Source organism: Serinus canaria, chromosome 5 (genome assembly GCF_022539315.1).
Source record: "Serinus canaria isolate serCan28SL12 chromosome 5, serCan2020, whole genome shotgun sequence".
NCBI lineage: Eukaryota > Metazoa > Chordata > Aves > Passeriformes > Fringillidae > Serinus > Serinus canaria.
In genome coordinates this window covers 49,658,279-49,683,779 of record NC_066319.1, presented here as the reverse complement: position 1 = coordinate 49,683,779, position 25,501 = coordinate 49,658,279, and the positions used below count along the sequence as shown (strand labels likewise).

General features: G+C 46.6%; 1 protein-coding gene across 6 annotated transcripts in view; it reads left to right on the top strand.

Moving 5' to 3' along the window:
• The first annotated feature begins 618 nt into the window (after positions 1-618).
• BCL11B (BCL11 transcription factor B) overlaps positions 619-25,501 on the top strand; it is a 92,403-nt gene continuing 67,520 nt past the window's right edge. For 2 of the 6 annotated variants that reach the window (XM_009101760.4, XM_009101758.4), the window contains exons 1-2: positions 619-1,844; positions 15,431-15,799. In XM_009101760.4, coding sequence (XP_009100008.1) covers positions 1,787-1,844; positions 15,431-15,799 — 427 coding nt within the window. In that variant the 5' untranslated portion in view covers positions 619-1,786. Of the gene's footprint in view, positions 1,845-3,854; positions 4,508-15,430; positions 15,800-25,501 lie in introns of those variants that run through there. The other 4 variants (XM_009101761.4, XM_009101759.4, XM_050974887.1 and 1 more) reach the window with 2 other exon arrangements.

Sequence of the window (25,501 nt, the reverse complement as noted above, 5' to 3'; positions counted from 1 at the left end):
GCACGCAGTTGTCGGCATTTACCTGCGTGTGAAATAGAAGGACAAGTGCACTGGGATGCAGCTCCTGGGAGCTCGGCGTCTCTCCGTTCGTGGCTGAGACTTAATTTCTCCAAGGAAAAATAGTCTCTGCCAGGATTTTAAGGGAAGGGGGGTTGGGGGGTGGGAGAAGGTCGGAGCGTGTGTGCGTGTGCGGATCGGGTGTGCGCGCGTGTCCCGCTACCATCGCACTTCGGGTAGGGAGAGAGGAGGGGGAAAAAATCCCTTTCCCCAGCCCACACAGATATTTGTGTTGTTGTAAAACTGTTTGAAAGAAATGCAGGGGGAACGCGCTCGCCGCCGAGGAGCTGCGGCGGCGCCTGGAGGGAAGGAAGAGCAGCCCGCGACCCCTGGGTAGCCTCCGTTCCTGGGCACGGACGGAAGGAGCACGACCCAGCGCCGAGCCGGGGCGGCGGAGAGCGGCGGCCGCGATGAGCAGCGGCGAGGCGGCGGCACGGGCGGGCAGCGCGGCACGGGCGGGCAGCGCCGCCGCCTCCCCCCGCGCCCCCCGCGGACCCCGGCAGCCTCCCCCGCCCGAGCCGCCCCCGCTGCGGCCGGCGCCTGGCTCAGGGAAGTTTGGTCGTGCGTGAGGATGCGGATTTATTCCTTCCCCCCTCTCTTTCCCTGGCCGCCGGCGCTCCGCGTACTGAAAGCGGCAGTGCACAAAGCCCGGAGCGGCGGCGAGCCCTGCGTGTGCCGTAGTTGGTGTGTGTGCGGTGTGTGTGCGTGTGCGTGTGCGGTGTGTGCGGTGTGTGCGAGTGGCGTTTCTTGTTCTCTTGCAGGGTACAATGTTAAAAAGCCACCGCTAGTCGCCCCCAGTGCTCCTACTCTCTGGGTCTTTTTGTCTCTAGTGCAGATTAAACGTCACGTCCGCACTTGAACTTGAATTTTATCCCATTGTACAGAGGCAGCCCCAGCCATAGAGAGACAGAGCGCTCCCAGAGAACCAGGACTCCGCCATCTTCACATTGCAATATATAATAGTAATAGCCAGCACCAGCCCAGCTGCACTGGGGGCTTCCTTCCTTCCAGTCCCAGTGCCAGGCGAGGGGGGAAGAGTGCAAAGTGGTGCAGGAGCACTGGCAATCCAAAAGCACCAGGGCAAAGCAGTGCCACTTGAACTGGGAAAGAGGAGACACAGTTTCGGCTACCCCTTTTCAAAAAATTCTCTCTATATATCTACCCAGCAAGGGTCAATCTCTGAGAAACATTTTTTTTTTTGGCGATTTTTTTTTTGAGTGGGGGCTATCCCAATTCTAGTACTTTTCTTCTTTTTTTACTACAGTTTTTTAAATTTTTTTCTTTTTTCTTTTTTCTTTTTTTTCTTTTTTTTTTTTTACCCACTTGGTGGAAAAGCGCACTTGCCAATTTGCCAAGCACTCTGGAAAGAGGGAAAGAGAAAAGTGTCACTGGCGGTGCATATCCTCCTAAGTTCAAGAAGAGATCTGGAAGTCCAAGTGGCAGAAGCAGTGGAGAAAAGACAGTGTGTGAAAGAGAAAGAGAGCGAGAAAGAGCTTTTCCTGATGATGATGATGATGATGATTTTTAATTGAGAGGGAATCCCAACCAGTGCACCACAGCAGCAACAAAAAGGAGGCTTTTTTTTTCGTTTTTGATTTTTTTTGAAAGAAGAACTCGATAAAGAAGAAGAATAAAGAGGGGGAAAAAAAGAGGAGGAGGATCGGCCCCCCAACACATCCCCCCAAACCAGTGCAGCTCTCCAGGCGATGCCAGTGTAAATGCCAGGGCAATGTCCCGTCGCAAGCAGGGAAACCCGCAGCACTTGTCACAAAGAGAGATTATCACACGTAAGTTTGAACTTGGAACCAGACGAGCCGAAATCGAGAAGCAAAATTAGGGAAGGGGAGGAAGCGGTTGGGGAGGGGGGGTGTGTGTGGGGGGGAAACTCCAGGAGCAACCAAAGCTGGTAAATGACTTCAGAGAGAGGGAGAGGAGAAGGGAATTAAAGAGGGGAGGGGGGTGTGCGGCTTGGGGGGGATGGGCTGGGGGTGGAGGGGGGGAGAAGCCCGAAGTTTGCTGCGCGTTTTTGCAGTGGTACGGAGGTGAGGCGGCCAGGCAGGCGGGAGGGCAGGCGGCGTGGAGCCGGGAAGGAGCGGCCGGCGGGCAGAGCGCGGCGTGGGGCGGCGCGGGGCTCTCCCGGGGAGCGGCTGCGTGTGCGGGGGGCGGCGGAGCGGGGCGCGCTGCTCCGGGCCGGGCCGGGCCACCCTGCCGGGGCTCCGCCGCTCGCCCGCGGCCCCGCTCCTCGTTCCTTGCTTCGGGGGCAGCACGGAGCGGTGGGAAAAGTTGGCCGAGAGCCTCGCCTCGGCGTGACAGCCGCGGAGGGTGGGGGGAGGAGGATCAAGGTGGGCAGCAAGGGAGGGAGACGCGGAACGGCCGGGGGGACTTAGCGGGAAGCACATGGAGACGCTGGGCCGGCGGCGGCAAGGCCGAGTCCCCCGGCACTGGAGCGCGGGGCAGGTAGACGGCCAGCTGCGCTCTGCCCGCCCCAGGTGCATCGCCGGCGGGGAAAAAGAGCTCTCCGAAGCGCGGGGCAAGGCAGAACCAGCTCGGCTGGGGCTAGAGGCAGGGCAGGGGCTGCCGAGGGGCCGGCTGCGAGCCGAAGTGTCTGTCGGTGGCGGGGGGCGCGAGGAAAGCCGAGGCGGGGACGGGGATGGAGTGCACGAAATGCGGGTCGGGCAGCGGCACCGGCTCGCCTGCGGGGCAGGAGTGGAGGCTGCACTTTGCTGAAGCTCCCATTGTAAGTGAAAATACACACATATACTCCCACCAGCCCCCCCCCCCAAAAAAAAAAAAAATAGGGAAGGAAAAAATAGAGGGGGGAAGGGAAGGAGGCATCCCCCCTCCCCCCAGAACCAGAATCCCCCTCCTCCCCGTTCCCACCCCTAAAGCTCCGGGAGAGGGGCGAGTGCCTGCAGGCAGAGTAGGGGGCAGGTTCCCGAGCGGGAGCCCCACTCCGCCGCTCCGCCGCTCCCGTCCCCGGGGGCCTGTGCCTAAAGGCGGGGGGGGGAAATGTGGGGGCGCCTCCCGGGGCGTGCGGCCCCCAGCGCTCCGCGCTGCTCCGACGCCTCCGGGGCACGGGGAAGGGGGAGGTCAGGGGGGTGCCCATTTCCCTCCTATAGCATAGGACAAGTTTGGGGGGTGGTAAAAAAATGCCCGGCACGCCGTGGTCCCGCACCCTGCAAGCCCGGTCGGAGCCCTGCCCCCCCCCCCCCCCCCGCCCCGCAAGACGAGTCCGCAAGTTGTGCTGCGGGGGGCGGCGGCTCGCACGGAGCCAGCCCGGGGTTGAGCCTGAACCGCGGAGGATCCGAATATTTATGTTGAGATTTTAAAAAATTTAAATAAATAAATAAAATATTTCCCCAGCTTCTCTCCCCTCCCCTGAAAGCCAAGAATAGGAGCCATCTGCCAGGAGCATTTGGTGCTTGCGAGCTCCTCTCTTTCTTTGTTACCGGTGATAAATTTCTGTTTGTAAGATTTCCTTGGGAATCGAGATATATATGTGTATATAATTTTTCCACCTCCATTGGGATTTTCTTTTCATAGCGGAGGGCTGTTGGGGGACGGTTTGAGTTCTGAAATATAAAATTCTATAGCTGTTTCTGTATTTTTTTCATATATATATATATATATATGTATATATATATATATATATATATATATACATACTTTTTTTTTTTTTTAATGTGCATCTTTATTTTTTAAAAAAGTACCCCTCACCCCACCTCCAGCCCATCAGCTGGTGGAACCTTGATGAAGATGCATATGGTATTCAGCTTTTTCTGGGGGGGGTTGTTTTTAATTCATTGTTATTTTGGAGCCAGATTTGCATCACCATAAAAGGTGGATTCTCCCCTTCCTCAACTCCCTCCCCTTCGTTAATTGCATTTTTGATTTTTGCCATCCGATTTGGAAAATGTCTTATCCTTTTTGTTGATGGCTTCTTATTTTGCCCCCCTTTCTGTTTTTAAATTTTCTTTTTAAAAGAAAAAGCATCAACAGCCACCTAAATTGCCCAGTGTAATTTCTCCCACTTGTTTTCTGTCTCACTTGAGAGGAGATGTGGGGTGTTGAAAGGGGGTGTGCGAAAAATCTGTTTTGTTGCGCACGTCTGAATTTGTTTCAATGGGTGAAACATTTCTTTTCTCGCTGCTGTTGCTGCTGGGGAGGGGGGGAAGGGGGGTGGAGAAGAGAGTCAGGTAGGTTTGTTATTCCAATTTGATCTCCTTTTCCGATCGCTTTACTTGAAGGTAAATAATGAGGCAGGAGAGTATTCAAAGGTGCCGAGGAGCTGCGTGTACAATGGGTTTAGCGAGAAGGCTGGGGGAGGAATGGAGAGCAGAACAGTACGAGCTTCCCTCCCTCCCCTCTTGTATTTATCTATCTCTCCATCCTGAGGAAGCTGGCGGAGAAATCAGGCTGCATACTGAACAGTGGCAGAAAAAAAATGAAGGTATCCAGGGGAAGGAGGTGGTGGGAGGCGGGGGAGTGGGGGGGAGCTGCGTCGGGCTGGGGTTGGGGCTGGGGAGCAGGAGCGCAGGCATTTCAGCACACAGGTCTGAGCCTCAGCTGCAGGCTTGCAGGAGAGAGGGTCGCAGTCTCTGCACTCCTTGGCAAGTGTCAGTCGTGGGGGAAAAGCAGCCAGGCAGTGTCCTCTATAAAGGGGAGTTTGGAAAGTAGTGGGCAAACCGAATAGGAAACCAAAGCACTTACAAAATAGAGTCAATCCCAAGCCAAGCCCCCAAAGCCAGGATGAACTGATACTGTTTTCAGAAATCTTGTTTTTATGTTGTGTTTAGCTTGGGCTTTTTTTGCCCTGTCTCCCTTTTTGGCATCTGTAAGGGGAGTTGCATTTCAGGATTGATTGGAGGTTTCTGCCAGGCAAGGATAGAGATGGGGAGAGAGATGGGGAGAGAGACAGAGAGAGGGAAGGGTTTTCTGACACTGTTCAGCTGGAGTTTATTTGGTTTCATCCACTTGGTGTTTGGAGAAACGTTTAGATCCTGAGTGTAAGACAAACAAACTCAAAAAGGAGAGAAAGTGCAATGTAGTTGTGCTCCAGAGTTGCAGCATCTCATTAGCACAGTGGTCTTTAAGACTGCAAAACGGAGTGGCCTGCCTGTGTTTGCCAGGCTCACCCAGGCAGCCTTGTAACCGTGTATGTGCAGGACAAAAGAAAGAGGTGAAACACACGAAGAGAAAAAAGCAACTCTGGACCTTCACCGCTGGTGGACTGAGAAACTTGGCAGCCAAGCTCATTTGAATGGGTGGACAATGCAAAAGAGCTGATTATGTATAGGAGAGGAGGCTGAAGTGTTGAGCTGCTCTGTGCAAAGAAATGTTATTTTGGTTTGGTTCAAATTGCTGATTTTCCAGCTTAAGATCTTCCATTTTTAACTTAAGAATTCTGTTTTCAAACTAGCTCTGCATTTTGCATTTGAAGGGAATGTGAAAGACAAGAGCATGTGAAAAGCTCGCTGGTAGCAGTTTTGCAGAAGGCGGCAAAGCTAGAACATTTCTGTAGAGCAGCAGCAAAGATTGAGAGGGAAAGGCACAGGAAAATCATACAATTCCAGGCAGAGAACCAGGTTTCCCAAGACAGGTCTTCAGTACCTGGTCAACAGGTTTCCTAGGAAGAGCAATAATTTCCTGTATCACTTTGTTTTGTACGTAGTCATTAAAAATCATAACAAAAACCCCTATGATTTTTTGCATGTCAAAGTTTTGCAAATTGCTCCAAGGAGCTTCTCTTAAAATGCATTTAGATTTAGTGCAATTAACGCACTTTCCCTGCAGAACAAAACCCACACCAATGTAATCAACTCTAATACAAAGAGAATGTAAGCTGTGACTGAAGAATTAGAGAGGAAATTACTATTATTTTAAGGATGGATGATTTTTCCATAATACCTGCATGGCTGTGCACAGAAAAGCACAGCCTTTTAAAAGACATCACATGTGTTTACTTTAAATAGGACAGGGGAATATAAAGGTTATATGCCGTCGACTTCCAGGTTATCTTTCATTTGAATATATTTGTATTGGACTTACAAAATAAGTTGAAAAATACTGGAACATTTTCATAGTTTCTGTTCTTTAAAAATATTTTTTAAAACTGCTGCAGAGTAACTAGGTTGTGGCTGTGGGTTGTTCTGTCCCTTTTGGTTGGTGTGTCCGGTGGCTTAAATAGATATGCAGTGGGTGAGAAACCATTTTGCAGTTTTTTTTTTTCTGGTAGGCAGATGCAGAGCATATTTTGTCAGGATTATTTAAATATTGAGAAATAAAACTCTTAAAGATTTCACAAACTGGCTGCCTTTAATAGAAATGGTGGGAGCCCTTGTTTTGCACAAAATGTGTGTTTCTCTGCAGAACAAAGGATTGTTTTGTGGCATATTTGGCAATAATTATGACTTAGAGAAGTGTGCACTCGAAGAAGTAGTACAAATTTTTATCATTTATAGACTCTGGTTGACTTCAGCTGCTCTTCCCAGGGCTGAGCTGGCTGCGAGCAAACCTCTCCGCTTCCAAAATGCCTCGCACACGATATTAGCTTGTCTCCCACATTTCCTACCTGGATCTCTTTGCTTTTTATGTTGTTTGTTGATGGAAAATACTTTCCAAAATAAACTTCGCCGGCTGCCGGAGCCTGCCGTGTGCCCCGGCCGCCAGTGGCGGGGGTTGGCGACTAGGGGGAGCTCCCAGCCCGTGCGATGGCCGCGCCGGCCCCGCCGCGGGACGCTCGGGATGCGCCGCCGGAGCCCGCACCGCCGCGCCCGGCGCGCACCGTGCTGCCAAGCGCGCTCGGCGTAAAGTTGTGCTATTGATTTTCATGCGAAGATCTATATAGAGCTAGCCGAGAGAGGCTGACGGCGAGACAAATCTATTTTTAACTAAATCGCGGCTGATTAATTGACTCGGGAGGACAGGAGTTTTTAATTAAAATTAGTTTTTAACGGTGCTTTTTATTGTCAACAGACAATGTTTAAATTCTCTATTTGTTGTTGTCAGATAGTGATTGGATTGGGGTAATGATACCTGCGCATGACTGAGCTCCTGCATGGTGGGGAGTGGGGGGAACCCATGGAGAACTGGATGTTTGTTCCAGTGGATGTGAAAACACAGACTGAAGAAGCTGGAGTTGTAGGACAAGATGTGTGCAGCAACAAAGCAGACACACATGTACAGAAATCGGCTTCTATTACATATCAGAAAGCCACATGTATTTCTGCAGAGAGGATTTGATATGAGACAGTATAATGTACTTTGATCCTCAGGTCCTTAGAGCAAACTATCTGTAGTTCCTGCAAATGAAAATAAAGCATTCTTTTTTTTCCTAGAGAAATAAACACAAAATCACATCTGTGATGTAGAAGTTGCTGTTGAGCAGCTCACAGGCTTCTCCGACGGGCTTGTGCTGTTCTCTGCTGCAGTCGGCTTGTGTGTCGTGGACAGACTTTAGCAGGACGTTTTCCTGCCCAAATGTATAATTTAGTGGCATGCACACGGGAAACTTTGGGTATGTGTTTCACTCATCCTGAGAACTCCATCGAGTCACAGCACTATTAACACAGGAGAAGTGTCTTACTTTTAGGGTGCAATATGTGCATGGAGGTTATCCTGTGGCAGGAAAGTGCGCTTTATTCTAACCTTCAAGAGAAGTAAATTAGGTCAGACAAAGGATCAGGGCTGTCATCAGCTGTACAAAACCCCTTCACTCTTGGGTAGAGAGGACCAGTAATTTGTCTGATGATTTCTCTACTTCATTTAATATTTGAATTGAGCTAGTTGGAAGCATATAGACAGCAGCCAGCTCATTTGACAGACCGGTAAGCTGAAGAGCACAGTGCCTGGGCTGTTGTTGTTGCTAGTGTTGCACAGCCATGGGGAAAACCTTCCCTTCTCCCCTCCCAAAACCTCAGACTTCACTTACTGTGGCTTTCCTTCCATTGCATGATTGTTAACTTTTATCAAGAGAAACAGCTATCCCTCTCTCCTCCTCCCCTTCCTCTACCCACCAAGTGCACACACACCCATGCTCCCCTTCCTCTCGCTCCCTCCTCTGCCTCCCACCCTTCCCACTCCCTCAGGTCAAAGCCTGGTGGACAAGATTCCCTGCAGAGACCTGTTACCCCAAAATGGCTCTCAGCCTCCTTGCCAGAGCATTTCCTACTCTTTGGTTGCAGTTTGGTTTCTCTAGGGTTGCAGTGCAGCTGTTGGTTGAATTTAGTCTCCCTTCGGTACCGTCCAGAGAAAGCATGTGGAAAAATAAAGAGTGGCTGGGGTTTACCCACATGCTTTAAAGTTAGCAATTCCACTAAAGCACTTGGTGAAGCATCAGCATCGTCTGTAGACGGCTTTATATGTATGTATCTTTCTAATGAGGGAGGGAAGAGGCATCAATAACTGCATGCATTGATAAATGCATGATTCATTCAGCTGCTTGTACTATAGCACCTTCCTCCTCGGTGTTTATTTACTTTTTAAAAATGTATCTGGGCAGGCTGCACACCATTTCGCGGCACTCAGCTGCAGCCTCAGAGGCTCCTGAACATCAGTTAAATTTTCTCGCTGTCTGCCCTCCTTCTCAAAAAGCTGTTGCTTGCTCAGTACTGTACACCCTTGCTGGAGCTTTAAGTAGCAGCTTATTTCTTTGCTTTTCTTTTTTTTTTTCTTTGCTTTTCTTTTTTTTTTTTTTTCTTTTTTTCAAAGGATATATAAAAAATGCCTAAAGCAGGCTATTCGAAAACAAATTAAAGTAGAGGGACACACTTCATGCATTGCAGGCACGCGCCAGTAGAAGGGGGTTAGAAGAATATAATCATTTTACTGGCAAAAGTGACACCAGATCGGGGATTTGATTAATGGTGCAGCATTCACAGGGACTTAGTTCTGTATTTTTGACATATGCAAGTCTTTTGTGTAGTTGCCTCAGTGCAAGAAATTCCGTTTTGTTTTTTTCCTGGAGCAGCTGATAATTTGTATGTGTGCTGGATATGCCCAAGGTACTTTCCAAAGACTAAGCACTAGACAGCATAGTACAAAAAAGGAATCCAAAGTTAAGGGAGAGGAAAAAAAACATACTGGTTTACTTAACTTTTTTATGACCCCTTTTACTAAGCCACTGGAAGAAGCCATAAATTCGCTGAATGTTATAATGAGTATGCTTCAATGAAAGTAGAAAAAAAAAAAAAAAGGCTTAAGAAAATCGTATATGAGCAACAGTGTGCCATAAACAATTGAAAAATGCAGTCTCTTTTGAGTCTGATATTTAAGAAAAGAACAGATCTGTTGTATTTAATACATGCTTAGAAGTAATTACTTAATTTTGATCATGCCTTTTAAATCCTTGGGTAGGAATCTCTGCTTCCAGTATTCTTTTCTATGCCAGTTGAAAGCCTGTACCCAAATACCGCTCCTTCTCCTTTTGTGGCACCGAGCACTCCTTTCTCTCCTTGGTTGTCGTTTAGTTTTAAATAAAACAAATGTATTCACTGGGGAACAAAGAGTGCTTTTATATCACATCATCACATCCCATTTTATCTGCAGAGATTTACAGCTTCTGCAGTCTATAGAAGAGCCTATACATTTTCTGCTTTCAAAAGCAGTAAATATTTTTTTATGAATGTATCGTTTACTTAAGAGATACACTACTCTCTTCCGTAACACAGTACATAGTTTCTGAAGAAATAACATCTGACAAGTGTTGGAGATATCTGCAGATTCTTGGATATTCTTGTCTTTTGTCCTGTTTGGGTCTGGCGTAGTTATTATGTATTTCTCCTTCTTCTTTTCCCTAAATCCTGATGCGTTGAGTGTCTCTTTGTGGCAATGCTTGGGGTTGTTCTGTCTCAGGTGTGTAGGGTTAAACTGCCGTGAGGGTTCAACTGCTTTTTGAGAGATCCGGTCTTCTGCAAAAGGTGTCTGAGGAACCAGTGCTGCAGCACAGTCCTTCACCTCGCAGCCTTCGGCGGGTGCTGAAGCGTTGGAGTGGCCGGGTCATTTGGCGCACCGTCTCTGCACCGCCGCGTCCCGGGCCCCGTGCGGTCCCCGCGGGGGCGACCGCTCCATCCTGCCCGCGGGCCCGGCACCTGCCGCGCTCTGCCGCCGGCCGCCGGCACGTGGCGGCGGGGACTGGACGGCGGCGGCTCTGCGGCTGCACCGCGGCCGCGCTCGCACGGCACGGAGGGGGCACAGCCTCGCCCGCCGCTGTTCCGGCTGCCTTTGTGCACTTTGCACATGCCGGAGAGTCGCTGGGAAAGTGAGGCACAGTGCGGTCCTCTGTGTTTTGGGGGCTTCTCCATCAAGTTGTCTCTTTTGTCAAACTCAGCCTCAGACTTACATGTAAGAAAAAAATTAAACACCGCAAACAATTGCTTTGCAGTCTTCAGAAAAATTAAAAATTGGTGTCAGATAAGTGGTGTCTGGTACCGCTGAGTGTGATGCTGGTGCAATATGTAGGCGTAATCTCAACTGTGCACCTTGTGGCTGCAGGGAGCTGCTGGGATGTTCTGGAAGCAGGTTATTGATAAACTTCGACGGCAAAGAGCCGCGCTGCCCGCTTTGAGCAGCGTTAGTCTTTGTGCAGCAAGGATCCTGACACCGATCTCGGTGATAACCCAGCCAGAGAGCGTGTGATTCGAGCTACTTTCCGTTAAGCATGTTGATGTTACAGTAAATGTGACATGTGGGTGTTGATTGAAGGGACATAATTTTCAGGCCTGCTTTGGGCCAACACCCTGAAGAGCAAGCCAGTCCTTTGTGCTCGCTCCCCAACTAGGCTGAGCTCTCTCTGGCTGTGCCTTCAAGACAGCAGTGACTGAGGAGAACAGTGCACTTGACGTGCTCCAGCACATTTCTAGGTAGTATCCTGCACCTGGCCACCAGGAACTGTGTTGCTATGGTGGACTCTGGGCTCCCCCAGCTTGTCCCAGAGAAGGGTAGCCCCTGGGGTAGCCTGTGCCTTGTCTCCCAGGTGGGCACTAGGGTGGGCAGTGGCTGTGGCAGGGTGCCGGGGCAGGCAAGGCACCCAGCAGCACCTCTGCGGTGAAGGCACTGGCAGCGCTCGCCTTCACCACCCCGTTATTGATTTGTGCAGAAAGCAGCCACTGGGGGGGAGTTTCACATGCAACACTTTGGCCCAACACCAAAACATTTCCTCTGCCCCCTTTGCCTCATTTTGATACTGTAGAACAAGAAAAATAAGGAAAAGAATAGGTTGGCAACTTCTAGATCCTTTCTTACCCTGGTTCTGCCGAGCAATAAAAAGACAAGAAAATAAATGATTGCTGTCTGGACCCAGCCTCACCCAAACTCTGTGAACATGCATCCATGGTTCTGTCCTTTAAAGCCTTGGAAATGACTTTTAGCAAAGCAGACTTTTCCACTATTAGTGGGTAAGATTTTGAGACAACTGACAGGCAGAAAGTAGTTAGCATTTGCATTCACTTTAATACTGGGCATGAGAGCATTGTTTGCATGGGGCACATATGCTCTAATGATGTCACCACGCTGGAGTAAGAGTGCTGGTGGCTTTGTGACAGTGCCTTTATGGAATTAAGGGGTTTGTCCACTGTATTTTGGTGTGGTAGACAGCCAGAGTCCTTGGAGATTCTGCTTAGAGTCCAGTCAGCAAGTGTAATGCTTTTTTTGAGTAAAACAAATGATTTAGATTGTCCGGTTGCTTTAATTTCACAAAGCCATCATAGAACAACTGTGTCACTCATGTCCCCAAAGATTGCCCATCACCAACTCACTGTGCTCCCTAGGCAGGCAATGCCAAGGCAATGCTCTGTGTAGGAATCTCTGGATGTAGGGAAAATATTGGGCACACCTTAACACGCCTGAAAGAACCAGGGCACGAGTCCTGGCTGGAAATAACTCATTTGCTTTTTTTTTTTTTACTTTTCTCATGTAAGCGACGTGAGATGTTTTCCCTCCTCCTATTTTGTGTGGCCTAATTTCTTCTTCTTAAAAATAAAAATTAATTTAAAATAAATACTTGTGAATAAACACCCTCCTACCTCCAAACCCATCTACCAACAACAGCAATAAAACCGCACAGTTAAATTCAAATAATGTGAAGCGACTCATTTTAAACCCACAGACACAAGCAGAGTCAGAACTTTAGATTGAGACTGGCCTAAATTGCCCCACTGGTATTAAAGGGCTCCTTAAACAGCCTAAGATCTTGGCTGTTGTATTAACCAGGCATGACCCAATGCGTTATGGGCTGGACTTGCAGGCTTTTTTCTCTTTCCCTTTGTGGGTTTTAAATCTCTCCTGTAATGTTACTTGAATGTAGGTTTTTAATGGCTTAATTGAGTTGTCAATAGGAAGCCTTTTCTTTCTTGTGTTTTTTTTATTCTGAGTAAAAAAAAATAAATGCAAATTGACATGGATAAAATGCATTTGAAGATCTATTCAGTATTTTGTTTTTCATTCTTTTATGTCTGTTTTCCATGTTGTGAATAAGGGGATGTAATATAGCTTTTGCATTGTTGGGTGAATAGCTGGTCTCATGATTGATGATTTATTAAGCTCAAATCAGAAATAGAGTTGAGGAAAAAAAAATCTTTTGATAGTTTGAAACCCAATTACTACTGATCATGAGGGCTCGGCGTACCAAGAAAACGAAAAGCTGATTTTTGGTGATGTGACGACTGCCAAAATATGAAGGAATACCAGATGTTATTTTAAAAAAGTGCCATTGCAGAGTCCTTGGAAAGAGAGAGTGAGTGAGTGTAAGCGAATAGGCATATGTGGATTTAGCTAATATTCAAATGAAATGTAGAACTGAAAAGAAAGAATTCGTAACAGTTTAGCTGTTCAAGCCTCCTTCATGTTTCCACAGACGCATGGTCAGGACCCTTATCAATTGCAGCAATTTTGCTACATTTTCAGAAGAGCACGATCTAAATTGCAGGCAAAAAAATTAATAAATCCTCACATCCAAAAGATAATAAAGTTGAGATCTGTGCTTTTCTTTATATTTGTTACATATATATAAATGCCAAAATTCAGCCTTTGTAATTTAAGACACAGACTCTAATCAAAAGGCTTTACAGGAATATTAGTGAAACTAGTTACGAACATTTTTCCCCCGTGCCATCTTTTATTCTTACGACCCTTGGTTCAGTTCCTGTTTTTGTGTTGTCTTTTCCAGCTCTTTGTCCCATCTCCCACTTGTGTATCTTCATTCCTGTGTGTGCCTCTCTGTACAGTTTTTTTAAATATTTTGACACACTCTTCCCCCTTAATAGGAATTCTGGCTACAAATTGCGTGCACGTTTCTAAAAGACCCTTTTCACAGTCCTTTTCTTTTGGCTCTAAAATGATGTATATGTAATTGGTAATTAAAGGTGCAAGCTCTCTTCAATATAAACAATATTGCTCAATGTTAGATCATTAAAGGGAACTGCAGCACTAAATAATTACCTTTTGCATCGTGACACACTGTTCTCAGGTATCTGCTCCCTTCCCAGCAGTGCCTTTTCAGCACAGGGTTATAGTCACATTTTCACTAAGGCAAGGAGACATCTTTTCATGATATAAATTGGTGAATTAATTGCTTAGTATTGTCTTCAAACTCCTTTTAAACCTAGATTAGGAGGAAAACTGTAATTAATGATTTTCAGAATGGGTGAGTTGGGAAGGATAAGCCTTCTCTTGCCCATGGTTGGCTCCAGCAGGATGGTCCATGCCTGGGCACTGCCCTGGGGTCCCCGTCCTTTTCTGCCGTCGCTGTCGCTGCTGCTGCCGCTCTCTGCTTTGCTGTTAGAGGGCTCTGATGCAACTTGTAATACAGCTGGTAGATATGCTGATCAGTTATTTATTCTGGAAGGCAAAAATGGGAGTGATTCTTTTTCTAAACTACCTTTTTTCGAGGCTTAACCATTTTTGTTGCCAGGCAATGCATTCCACTTTCTTGCCACTTTTCTGTGTTTCTTGTTCTTTTTGCTGTTTTTTTTTTTTTTTTAAGTTTTTTTTTTTTGGTGGGTTTTTTTCAATTGCTGTAGAGTGGGGCAAAAATCCTTTTGTTTTCAGAATGGAGAAGAATCCAGGTCTGAATTATAACATCTGTCTATCACAGTCTTATTTCTTTGAGATATTTGTGTTACTTACTTTTCCCAGGAAATCCACGAGGAAACTAATAGAGAACATTTTTCCTCCTATTCCTTTAATCGTGATTAGATTAGAGGTCTCAGTCACTGATTTACATACTGTTAGTTCCTCTATTTTGTTCAGCCCAAATCCTATAGTCCTTGCAGAGGCAAACCAGCCTTAGGCAAAAGTCAGTGGAAATTTTGCCTGAGTAAAGTCCAAGGTTTGTATGATTTGGCAGTTACATGGCAGAACAAGAGAAAACAAACAAAAAACCATGTTTTGCCCCAAAAATGGATTGTGATCCACAATTATTTTATAGTGTAAAAATTATCTTCTAAATACTGATTTAAAACATACTGGGTTTTATTAATTCTGACATGATAAGTTACATATTTCCTAGAAACTGATTCGAGTCACCCAGAAATTCTTTCCCAGTCTTTGGGGGTAAAGGTAGGAAATTCAACACGTCTGTGGACAAGATTTAAACAAAAAAACTTTTATTAGCCTATATAGCAATGGCAGGGGTTTTGGCATTGGAAAAACAGAGTGGAATATTTCAGGCTCAGCCAATATTCCAGTATGTTAAATAAGTGCCTCATTCCCTTTCCCACTGTACACACTTTTGAAACCCCTTAACTGCTCATGAGACCATACCCTGCTTGTGTTAGTCTTGCAAGCAGTTTTTTGTAATTTCTGCTAATGGGTGGTCATTTAATCTTGCTGGTAACTCTGTAATGGGACAAGGTGGTACTACTTTTGTATGGCATGGGGAGCCTGGTCCTGCTAGTTTGGTGCAGAAGAGCTTTCCCTCTCTCCCTGAAAAAGAAGGAAAGACTTGGGTGCATAAGCTTTGCTGGATGGGGCCTTGGCCAGATGGCTGGGAGACGCAGAGGGAATGAGAAGGTGGGATAAAAAGAGAGGCACTATTTCAGAATGTGACTCGGGGCTCGAATGCTTGCAAAATGGCTCTTTGCTGATATCCTTGCAGTGCTGGCAGCAGTGGGAAGGAGCTGTCAAGAAAGCTATGCCAGGTCAGCCTTTCCATTTTGTTTCAGGCAGGCTTGGTTGCAAAATATATTGAAATCATTCTGGGAGAGCGGAAAAGCTGAAAAATAAAAGAAAGATCTAATCAGGCTTGGCTCCTTTGAGGGGGGAGCGGGGAGGCTGGGCCTCTGGTGATGCATCCTTCAGAGTCTGTGAACACTCAAAGCAATCTCTTTCTCTTTTTCCCTCGTCCCCTTCCTCCCTCTTTCTCCTTGTCCATGCAAAGCAGAGGCTGACCATGTGGAACCGGCACTGGCCGACGAGGACGAGAGCCTGGCAATAGCAGACCCAGGCGGCATCAGCATCGCCGCAGGCGGGACAGACCCCGACTTGTTAACCTGCGGACAGTGTCAGATGAACTTCCCGCTGGGAGACATCTTGGTTTTTATAGAGCACAAGAGAAAACAGTGCAATGGCACTGGTGGTGTCTGCTATGAAAAGAGCATGGATAAGAGCAGCCCTCCCCCCTCCTCACGCGCCGAGCTCAGGAAAGTGTCAGAGCCAGTGGAAATCGGGATCCAAGTCACACCCGATGAAGAAGACCGTCTTCTCACGCCTACAAAAGGAATTTGCCCCAAGCAGGAGAACATTGCAGGTACAGCACGTTTTACACTCAATCAACTTGCCTAGGTAATCTTTTAACCTGAGTCCTCTAGAAAGTGCCATGAACAGGCTTCAGCAACACGTCTTTATAGGAGCCATCCATCTGGAGGATCCTCACGGCTCTGCAGGGCTGGCCATCCCCTGTTTAATTCTTTGTAGCTGTCTGTGCAGGGCCAGCTGCTGGAGAAAGGGGCCTCTCAGGCAGCTGGGAGAGTTAAGGGGCAGTCTGTACATCTGGGAAAAAGCAGAAAGTTGGGGTCAGAAAACATTTCAGGAGCATCCTTAATCAAGTAGCAGTGGCAGAGGGTCAGGGGACTTTGGTGAGGTGCCCGGTTCAGTTTTGTTCCAGATACCCTTTGTTACATGCTGACCCACTGGGAAGGGCTGCATCATGATACTAGGAAAAATCCTCTTCCCATTGACTGGTAGTAGGAAGAAGATTTTTTTGTGAGGGCTAAAGCAGGGTTCCATGAGGCCCTTCATTTTTCATTCCCTGGGTAGATGTCAGCTTCCTGACCTGCACTTCTGCCTGTGCTGCCTGTCATGGGTCTCTTTAGATGGCTTGGGTTGGGTGGGTAATGCCTCCACTCTCATGCACACCCCAAAGAGATCTTCTGAATAAGGATACAAGAGCACAGGCTGGCCTGGGTGAGCAAATTGCAGGCATTTTTTTTCTAAAACTCTCACATGTGGTGAAGTTAACGTTCATTCAGTGGACCTCCCCCACTCAGACGTGGGCAGGCAGGTGATGATTATCCACCTAGGTGAGGTGGTATGCAGTGGTTCCTGCAGAGTGCCTGGCATGGGGTTGCTTCCATCAAGCAGGGTGTTTTTCCCCTCTGCAGTGGTGAAAGGATGACTCTCCTCCCTGCTGGTGAGTGGGGGTTTTATGTTACACAGCAGGATCTCCCCTCAAACGGGCCTTTTTTGTTCAAACCAACTGCATCCCATACAGAGGACCAGTGACAATCTGCCTTTGCTGCCACTGTCCCGATTTATCTAGGAATTGTCCTATAGGATTAGATCTGACAGTCCAGGATCCCGCCTGTGGTAGAGATGCTCCCATGAGGGGATCCCCAGAAGACAGGTGAGAGGTTCCTATTTTTACAACTGAAGCTTGAGAGATTTCTGCCTTTAGTGTTGGAGGTCTCTGAGCCAGTCCCCAGCATCTCTGACAGGCTTGGGCATTACATCAGTGAGGGTGTGGGCTTTAAAATGCTGCGGGCATTGTATGCCCTGTCCTAAAAGACCTCCTGTCTTTTAGGACAGGGCATACAATGCCCATTGACTACAATGTTTTCTTCTGAGAGTATTTTTTGGGGTGCAGCCACCACCCTGACATGGGGCAGCTGTTAGCTCTGGGATCATTAGCTGTGGCAGGCCTGTGCTGTAGCATTGGAAGCAAACCTACCGTGAGAGCTGACCCCATCTTTTCCTCATCCTTTTTCAGCTTTCCTCATCCTTCTGCAGTCATGAATACATTTCTTGGTAGAGATGATTACATCATGGTGTAGCAGATTTGAGGGCTAGATTTTCTTTCCATTTGGTAGGAGCAGAAGGGAAGTATTCAGGACCTTCCCTAGTCTGCTGAAGGCTGCCTGAGTGGTGCTGAGAACTCCCAAAAGCTGTGGATCTCCGTGCAAGCTGATGGCGCTCAGCCCCTTGCAGAGGGTGTGCAGTGCTTAGTAAGGCTGGTTTAGGAGAGCTCTGCTGCAGCTGCAGTCCAGAGCTCATTTCTTACTAATCTCTGTCCAGGTTCAGTCTATAGTACCTCAATGGTTACACCCAGAGCAGAGGGTGCTGTCCTATCCCAGCTTCTGGGGGTCAGCAACAGCATAGCCAAAGCTTTTGCCATGCAGAAAATCTGCTGGGAGGTCGTGAAGGAGATGTTCACATGTGGAAAAGGCATAAAAAAATTAAAAGCCAATCTGTAGCACCTAATCTCTTTCAGACTAAACTGAATATCAAATGAAAAATATGTAGGAAAGATTTTGAATTGAGAAAAATAAAAGGGTTTATCATTTGATTGGCATTTTCTCAGCAGTGCATGGAGATAGGGACATCCACTAAACAGTGCTGTAATAATACTTTCTCAATTAGGAGCCCAGCTCTGAGATAAAAAGGTGCAGTGTCCTTCCATATTTTTTTTAATAGCGGCGGATAGTTTTCAATAGTAGGATAAAAGCCTCACATTACAGCCATGGAGGGTAGCCATGAAAAACCCACAGAAGTCATTCACTGGAAAGGCTTTAGTGGGATATACCAAACCCCTTATTTATATTTCAATAGAAAGGCTTTCTGCATTAGCCAAGAAAATCAGAATCTGCATTTAACATTAAAGGTATTTCCCAGTGAGCGGCTGTAGAGCATTGTTGTTAGATTTGTTAAAAAAAGAGACTAAATACGATTTCATAAAAGGGAAACTTAATCTCTAAGGCAGCTTTCTCCTACCCTGCCACCCCCTCCCTTTATTTTTTTATTTTTTTTGTAATAATGCAACAGCCTACAGTATTTTTACTTTATATGTGACGAAAGATATTCTTAGCCTTTCTGTACTGCGACAGGAAGAATGAATTTCTTTATTCCACCAAGAAATATGTAAAATAATCCCTTAGAAGTATGGGGAGATATGTTTGTTCAAAGCATTTAAAATGTTATTTTAATCAAAGGCACAAAACACTCTACATGCTGTGTCAGCTAAAGGAGACCATTACATTTTAACAGCAAATCATGTTCTTTTTCCCCCTCCTAGCCAGCCCCCCCCCTTTGAAACTAACTTTTTTTTATTAAATAAAAAGGCGAAAAAGATTAAAGAATAAAAAAAAAACTTCAGTGGCTCAAATGTATAAAGTAATTTAATATGGTGGAAGCATTAATTATTTTAGCTTAATTGAATTCTGAGGACTGCAGTAGTTGCATTTTTGTAGACAAGCTCTGTTTATTATTTCTTTGTGTAGATTAACAGTAAAGGAAACATAGATAACTTTCAGTTATTTATTGTAAAATAAATGTGTCAATTCATGTGTAAAGCAAGCTGTTCAAAGATAATTGAGTCTTTATATTTGAAGAGGGAAACCAGAAATCACCCACTCGCCACTCCGGCTCCCTGAAATATGCTGCCACCACTGCTGTCCTCAAAGAGGTTTCAGCCCCTCTCCTTGATCCTGTGTTATTTTTGCAGACCTTCTTTTTTGGTCAGAAGGATTTGTAAAGCCTTCTGTGCTGTGACAAAGCCACCAGACCCTACAGCTTCCCATGGCTGAATGCTCTGAGGGTATGTCAAGCGCTGAGCTTGGCTCTGCCATTGTACCTCTCGTAGCTCTGGGTGTGAGGATGCTGGGATGCAGAAACCGTGCTGAGTATTCATCCCGGCACAGGGTGATCCTCAGGTCTTTCTTCCTCTCTTTTCTTTACTTTCTTGGTAGCTCTTCTTGCCCCAGTCTCTGAATGCCTCTTGACCACACAACAGACCTTGTGCTGCTTTGAGGGACATGTTGAGGCAGAACTCAGGAGCCCACGAGAATTTTTATGTATGCAACACAAATCTCCGACAGACATTTCTATATTCCAGTGGAAACAAAAGCAACTTTGTCTCTGCAATCAGCTTTTAAAGATCTGATAATGAAATCTGTCGTCTTTCCCTGGCTGGTAACTTGCAAATCCAAGTTTTGGAGGTGTTTTCATTTAGTTACCACTGTCCGTAAGATGTGTGGTAGCATGTCAGCTGGCACTGGGAGGACGTGACTTGCTTAGGAGCAGTCTGCCCTGTAAAGGTTTTTTTTTTTTTCTGCTTTTCAAATTGGCTGACCTGTTTGAAAATCGGTTCTGCCTCTTGTACAGAGGGTGTGATAGTATCGAAGAGATGTACCAGATTGTTGCACAGCAAAACATAACCAATGAGTTGGCAAGCAGTTATCGGTCACTGCTTCTTTTATTTCACTGCTGGCAGGTATTTTCGAAAAAAATAGACCACTGTTGTATTTTATACCTCTTTTTATCTTTCATATTTATCAGATCTTGGGCATAACCAGGTGACCTGTCCTGACTGAAGAATGACCTGGGAAGGTGCTCCCACTGTCGTTTCACTGATGGTATCTCATCTTTTCCCCATGGCCCTGTGGTCTGTTTGTTAGCAGGATTCTCTGAAACTACCCAAGTTTAAAAAAAGTATCAGTCGGCTTGATTTTAATGCTGAGCACCCCAGCAAAGAGGAGGAAGCCTCTGTGGAGCAGGCACTACTTGGACCAGACCTTCTCCAGATTCACTGGCAGGTCTGCACCTTCAGGCCAGCAAACCTTCACAAACATATTACTACAGCAGCAGCACAGGTTCACTAAGATGGTGAGCTAATTTTTGCAAAGATAGTGCTAGGAGAGGGGAGGGGGTTGATTGGAATTCCTCATTCATCCTGTCCTGGCCACCAGTGCTGGGCTCCATACGTTGTACTAGATGTACATCATGAAAAAAGGCTCCCTGTCAGAGGCAGGATTTAACTGCAACCCCTGCTCCATGAATGTTCATTTCAGGCTTTTGAATGGTAAAACTGCCAGTGAGAGAAACTAAATAACTCGCATGTGCTGGAAGCCAGAGATAAACACCGCTGCAGGTTGCCATGAAATGGGCTATTTGATATATTTAGAATTGTTATTTTTCTCCAAATTAAGATTAGTTAAATCCATGTGTGTTGTGTGAGTGACTGTTAACTCAATGGCATGGATTATCCTTTTTTCAAATCTTGACAGCTAATTATTATTGCTGCCTACCCTGAGACATTCTCTTACAATGTACCATTATGGACCCGTGCACCCATATTTAACTGCAGGACTCAGACAGCCGGCGTGATGCCTTCGCACGTGAGGGGAGGGAAAGGAGCTGAAACAACCCAAGGACTGCCACGGTGACATCAGGCAGGTTGGGAAGAGGTGTTCAGAAGCTGAGGGCTTGGTGGCTGTCCCCTTCCCAAGGCTGTCATGGCACCAGGTGCTGCTACCAGAACCTCCCTGGGGTAATGGGTCTTGCAGGAGTGACTTCTAAAAGTGAGGTGAGGAGAAAACAGTACGTGAAGAGAAAGAGGCTTCTAGAAGTATGTGGTGACAGTGCTTGAGAAACTCAGCTGCAATCTTTTTCATGAGGCTTTTCCAGGCTTGTTTCTTCCTTTGAATTTGCTAGGGCTTTCCTGAGTGCAGAGGAGTTACCTGGTCACCTCCTCCTACTCCTTTGCTGCTTCAGCAGGTATTTAGCAACACGTTTTGCTAATTGGTGTTGCTGAACAGTAAGGGGAGGACACATGACACAAGGAAGGTGTCAACTGACAGTGCCCTGAGAGTGGGTTAACGAGCAAGCTTCCAGCCCCTGGGACCTTGTTGAGGTCCTTGCTGGGGTGTGGAGAGAAAAACAAGCAGGGTGATCTCACCCAGAACCCTGCTTGCACCTGCTTGGATGGGGGTGGAGGGTATGCTTGGGGAGCTTGGCTCTCTGGGGACAAGGCACCCTCAGCCCACAGGAGCAGCCTGCAGTGGCAGCTGCCCTCCCCTGATTTGCTGAGGCTTCAAGCTTAAACAAGGGCTGCTAAAATGTTGATGGCTTAAAGTTTTAAGGCTGTGGTGGGGGTCAGCACAGGGCTCTCCAAGGAACACGACTGTGGCCCTGTGGGAGGTCCAAAGAGAGGGCAGTGTGGAGGGTGCCTGTCAGCATGCCACCCCCAGGGCTGCAGCCACAGGGCAGCTGTTCCAGTGTCTCTCACCAAGGCGGCAGCATGGACCCTGCTAACCCCAGCAAGAGTTAAAGGTGAGAAACCTGCCAGTTACAAAACTCTTCCTTCCCCTTGCTTGAACTGCACCACACCCTGGGGCCCCACTCCAGCACCCTCTGCTCAGACCCAGCCCCTGGCTGCCAACCACCCTCTCCCTGCTGCCACCTCAGCTTGTCCCAGTTGTGTCCTGCCCAGGGTCTGGTCCTGCCAGGCGCCAAGGCTTTCCTGGCATCTGCCAGTAGAGAGTGAAATTAATCCCACCGAGTTTTTAAAGCAGTTTAAAAAAAATACTGAGCATATTATGCTCTTGATTCTCCCTGCTGATCTTAGCGTTTTGTTTTGTTCTTCCCACCATCCCATTTTCAAAGTTATCTTCTGTGCCCTGTATGTGGTTAGCAGGATTCCCACAAGGCTCCAGAAGTGGTGGGGGTCCAGTTTACTCTGCTGTGCCTCTGTTTCACCTGGGGTAATTCCCCTGAAACCAGTAGGACCCTGCTGGATTGCCTGGGTGACACAAGTGAGGACCTGCCCCTGAGTGCGTGGTGTGCCATACTGAGAAACAGGAACTTGCTGCTGTTATTTTCTCCCTCTCTAATCTTTCCTAGTCATAGTCATCTTCAGTTTTATGAGTGACAATGCTGGGTAAAACCTTTTCGACAGAAGTGCCATTTTGCAGGCTGATGAGAGGGGATTTAAGAAGGTCATTCAGTACACACAGCTGGTCTTCTTGCTCTGGGGTGAATGTGTGTGAGGAGTCACTCTTTAAGAGCAAAACTTGCCTGTTTGTACCACGTTGGCACTGCTGTTAGCCTCTTTTAATTCAATGGAAGAACTCTGGGCTTATAGTTAAAACCCACTAAAAATGTCACCCAACAAAGTGGCTTTTTGCCTTTATTTAAATCCTTTTGTGAAATTACTTGGGTCATGTGTCCAGAAACCGTATCCATATCTGGTTATTATTAACCATGGAAAGACTGGTAGATTTTCATAGGCAACAGTAACAGTGAATGGTGAAAAGGCACTGTTCAGCCAGCCATTCCTCATTTTTCTTGACAGCTTAGTGAGCAACTTTTAAGAGCAAAGTAAAAGTAGCGCCCAGCCAGCTTGTGGACTGCTTTGGCATTTGTGTGGATGCGACAAATAGCAATATGCTTGTGCTTGTTGGAGTGCTGACTGCAAGAAAGAATTTGTATGTGTTTGCAAGGGAATTTTGGATTGGGATGTAGCTAAAGGAAAGCTGGGTGTGTGGAAGTATCATAAACGAGAAAAGCTGGCTCCAACGATGCTCTTCTCCAATGATGGATAAATACTTAAAGGCACAGAAGTGGTTCCTTTGCTTGAGCAGGACAGAAGTGTTGCTATAGCATGAGGTTTTCTCCCTTCATGTGTTTTCCATAGATTGTTTTTCTTTCTCAGCCAGTGTTTGAGCTGTGCTGCCTCTACACACAGTGACCAAATCAGCTCTGACATAAAGGTTGAACCTGTCTAGGTTTTTTCTGAGATTGGAACATTTTTCTATCATAACTGGAGAAAAAAAACCCAACTCTGTGAAGTAGTCATACTTTTTGTACAAGAAAGGCTTGGATTTCTATGTCATGTCACATAACTTCAAAGGGCATAGACTTGGGGCTGACTTTCAGCACTGGCTTCAGTGGCCGAGTGGGAAGATGGGAGCCCGCAGGGTAAGAAATAGAGGAGAGAGGCCAGGTATAGAAATAAAACCATTTTTTCTCAGCAGAAAATCCTAGAAGCCAGGAGAAACTGGGTAACTCTTGTCTTGGGAGATGTGTGTGCTCTCTCCAATGAGAACATCCTTTTCTGCATGGTTTCTTTTCCCCATTCCCTCCCACCCTCCAAATGGTAATTGGTGGGCTGTGCAGTAGAAATGTTATAAAAAAAAAAAAAAAGAAGAAAAACTGGGTGGGTGGGGTATCTAGGGATTTGGTGTCTAAGCTCAGGAGTTAAGCCGGAAATCCCAGAGATGTAATGAAAACAAAACGGACTTTTCACTCGCGCTGTGGCATTCTGGCAGTGAGAACGCTTTCGTGAGCCAATGTTTTCATTGTAGGTTTTCTCGAGAGAAGTAGTGGAAATGAATCGTTAACCCCTTAACAGGAATGAATGTGGTTGCTGCAGTGAGGAGAGCAGAGCTGTCTTGGCTCCTAGTTGCCGTGTTGCAGAGCTCGGGGGTGTGTGTATGTTTGTGTGTAGTGGGGAAGGTGGGGTAGATACTGCTTGTAAGGAGTTTAATAACCTTAATGGCAGATGTGAAGTGGTTACTTAGTGGTTGTTGTTTTTTTCTCTTTGCATGTACGCCTTTGCAGAAAGATTCAAGTGTGATCAGCACAAACCACTGTTAAGCCCAACAGGTCATAAACTCTCTCCTTCTTCTGGCATTCGGTAGCATATTTCTTGAGCAAGAAAAGGGGGACACTGCTCACTGGTCCCTCAGCAGAGTCATAAAAGCTGCAGATGGAAAAGACCTACCAAGTAGCAGATCCCGGTTTTCTTGGAAAGTAGAAGTACAGGATGTGTGTCTGTAGCAGGCATGCTATGTATATAGCTTTAAATGTCCAGCAGTCTTGGATGGTGTGCAGCCTCACAGGAGTCAGCCTCTTCTTTAAAATTAAGGGAGTTTGGAGAGGAAGAGAGCTGGGAGTGATTAATCTAATTTACCTTAACAGCCACTTTTGGTGACAAGATCTTGTATCCTTGTTGTGATTAGGCTGCATCTTATTTTACTATTTTATTTCACGTTTTGATCACTGCTGGCACTTACCCTGTTTCTCTCTGCATTCTCTCGTTAGGGTAATTTATCTGCATGTATTCTTGAAAGCGGTACAGAGCACCAGCCCCCTCTGCTCTAGTTAAAGAGCATCTCATCTACCTTTTAGCATCTTGGAAGAACAATTAAAATCGTTATAGACCTTCTTCCAGCTGCCCCAGACCCTCCAGTCCAGCCCTTGCATGCAGGCTGTGGGACTCTCTGTGCTGTGAAGTCTTTGGATGTAATTGCATAGCTGCTGCAAAGGGCTGTGTCTCTGCAGCTGACCTTGCTCAGCGCATCTGGCCTCTGAATAGATGTTTGCCTTCTTTCTTCCCACTTTGACAGCTCCCCCCTCTACACTCCAGCCCCTCACTCTGCTCCAGCCCACTCCTTGTCTCTCATGCTGGGAAAGCACGGCGGCAGCAAGGTATTTGTGGTTGAAACTGCCTTGGCAGTGAGGAGAGCTTGAGGAAAGCATCAGTGCTCCTGCACACCCCTGTTTGGAGAGGGGAAAAATAAGAAAGGATGCTGTTGAATAAATGATGGTTCTACATGGTTTTTTATACCACACTGCTTTTGTAATGGTCATTTAAACAAGGTGGAGTGGTGGGGGAGGAGAGAACAAGATGAGGCTGCAGACAAGGATTAAACAGCCCTCTTCCTCTTTTAAGACATTTATTATTTTCAGAGTCAAACCTGTAGTCAGCTAATGTAACTGTAAAAGTCTCCTTTGAATTATTGCCGAGGTGCTCTGAAGTCTTCTATTAGAGCTGATGTACTTGTGTGCAGACAAAATCCAGATTTGAACTTAGCACCTACTTGTTTTATTTTCCTTATTAAACCAACTTCTGGTTATTTTTTCCTTTCAAGACCCACTTTTTGTTTCCCGTTTTCTAGACTACCCTATTACTAGCTCATAAAAAGAGTTAGAAATTGAAGAGAAGTTTCCTGAGCAAGAAGGAATTTTTTTTTCTTCTGTTTTTTTTTTTCTTCCCCTTATGTCTTGGCCTGGAGCCAACCTGTCTTTCAACAAGTGGAGAGCCATTCCAAGTTGAAATTTATAGAGCAGAGTCCAGGTTCAAGGGCTGCAGCCCGCCAACAGCTCCAGTCTCTTTGTTACTGATTAATTCTGCAAGCGGTTCAGCTGGTTTGCTCACTTCTGCCCGCTCTTCACA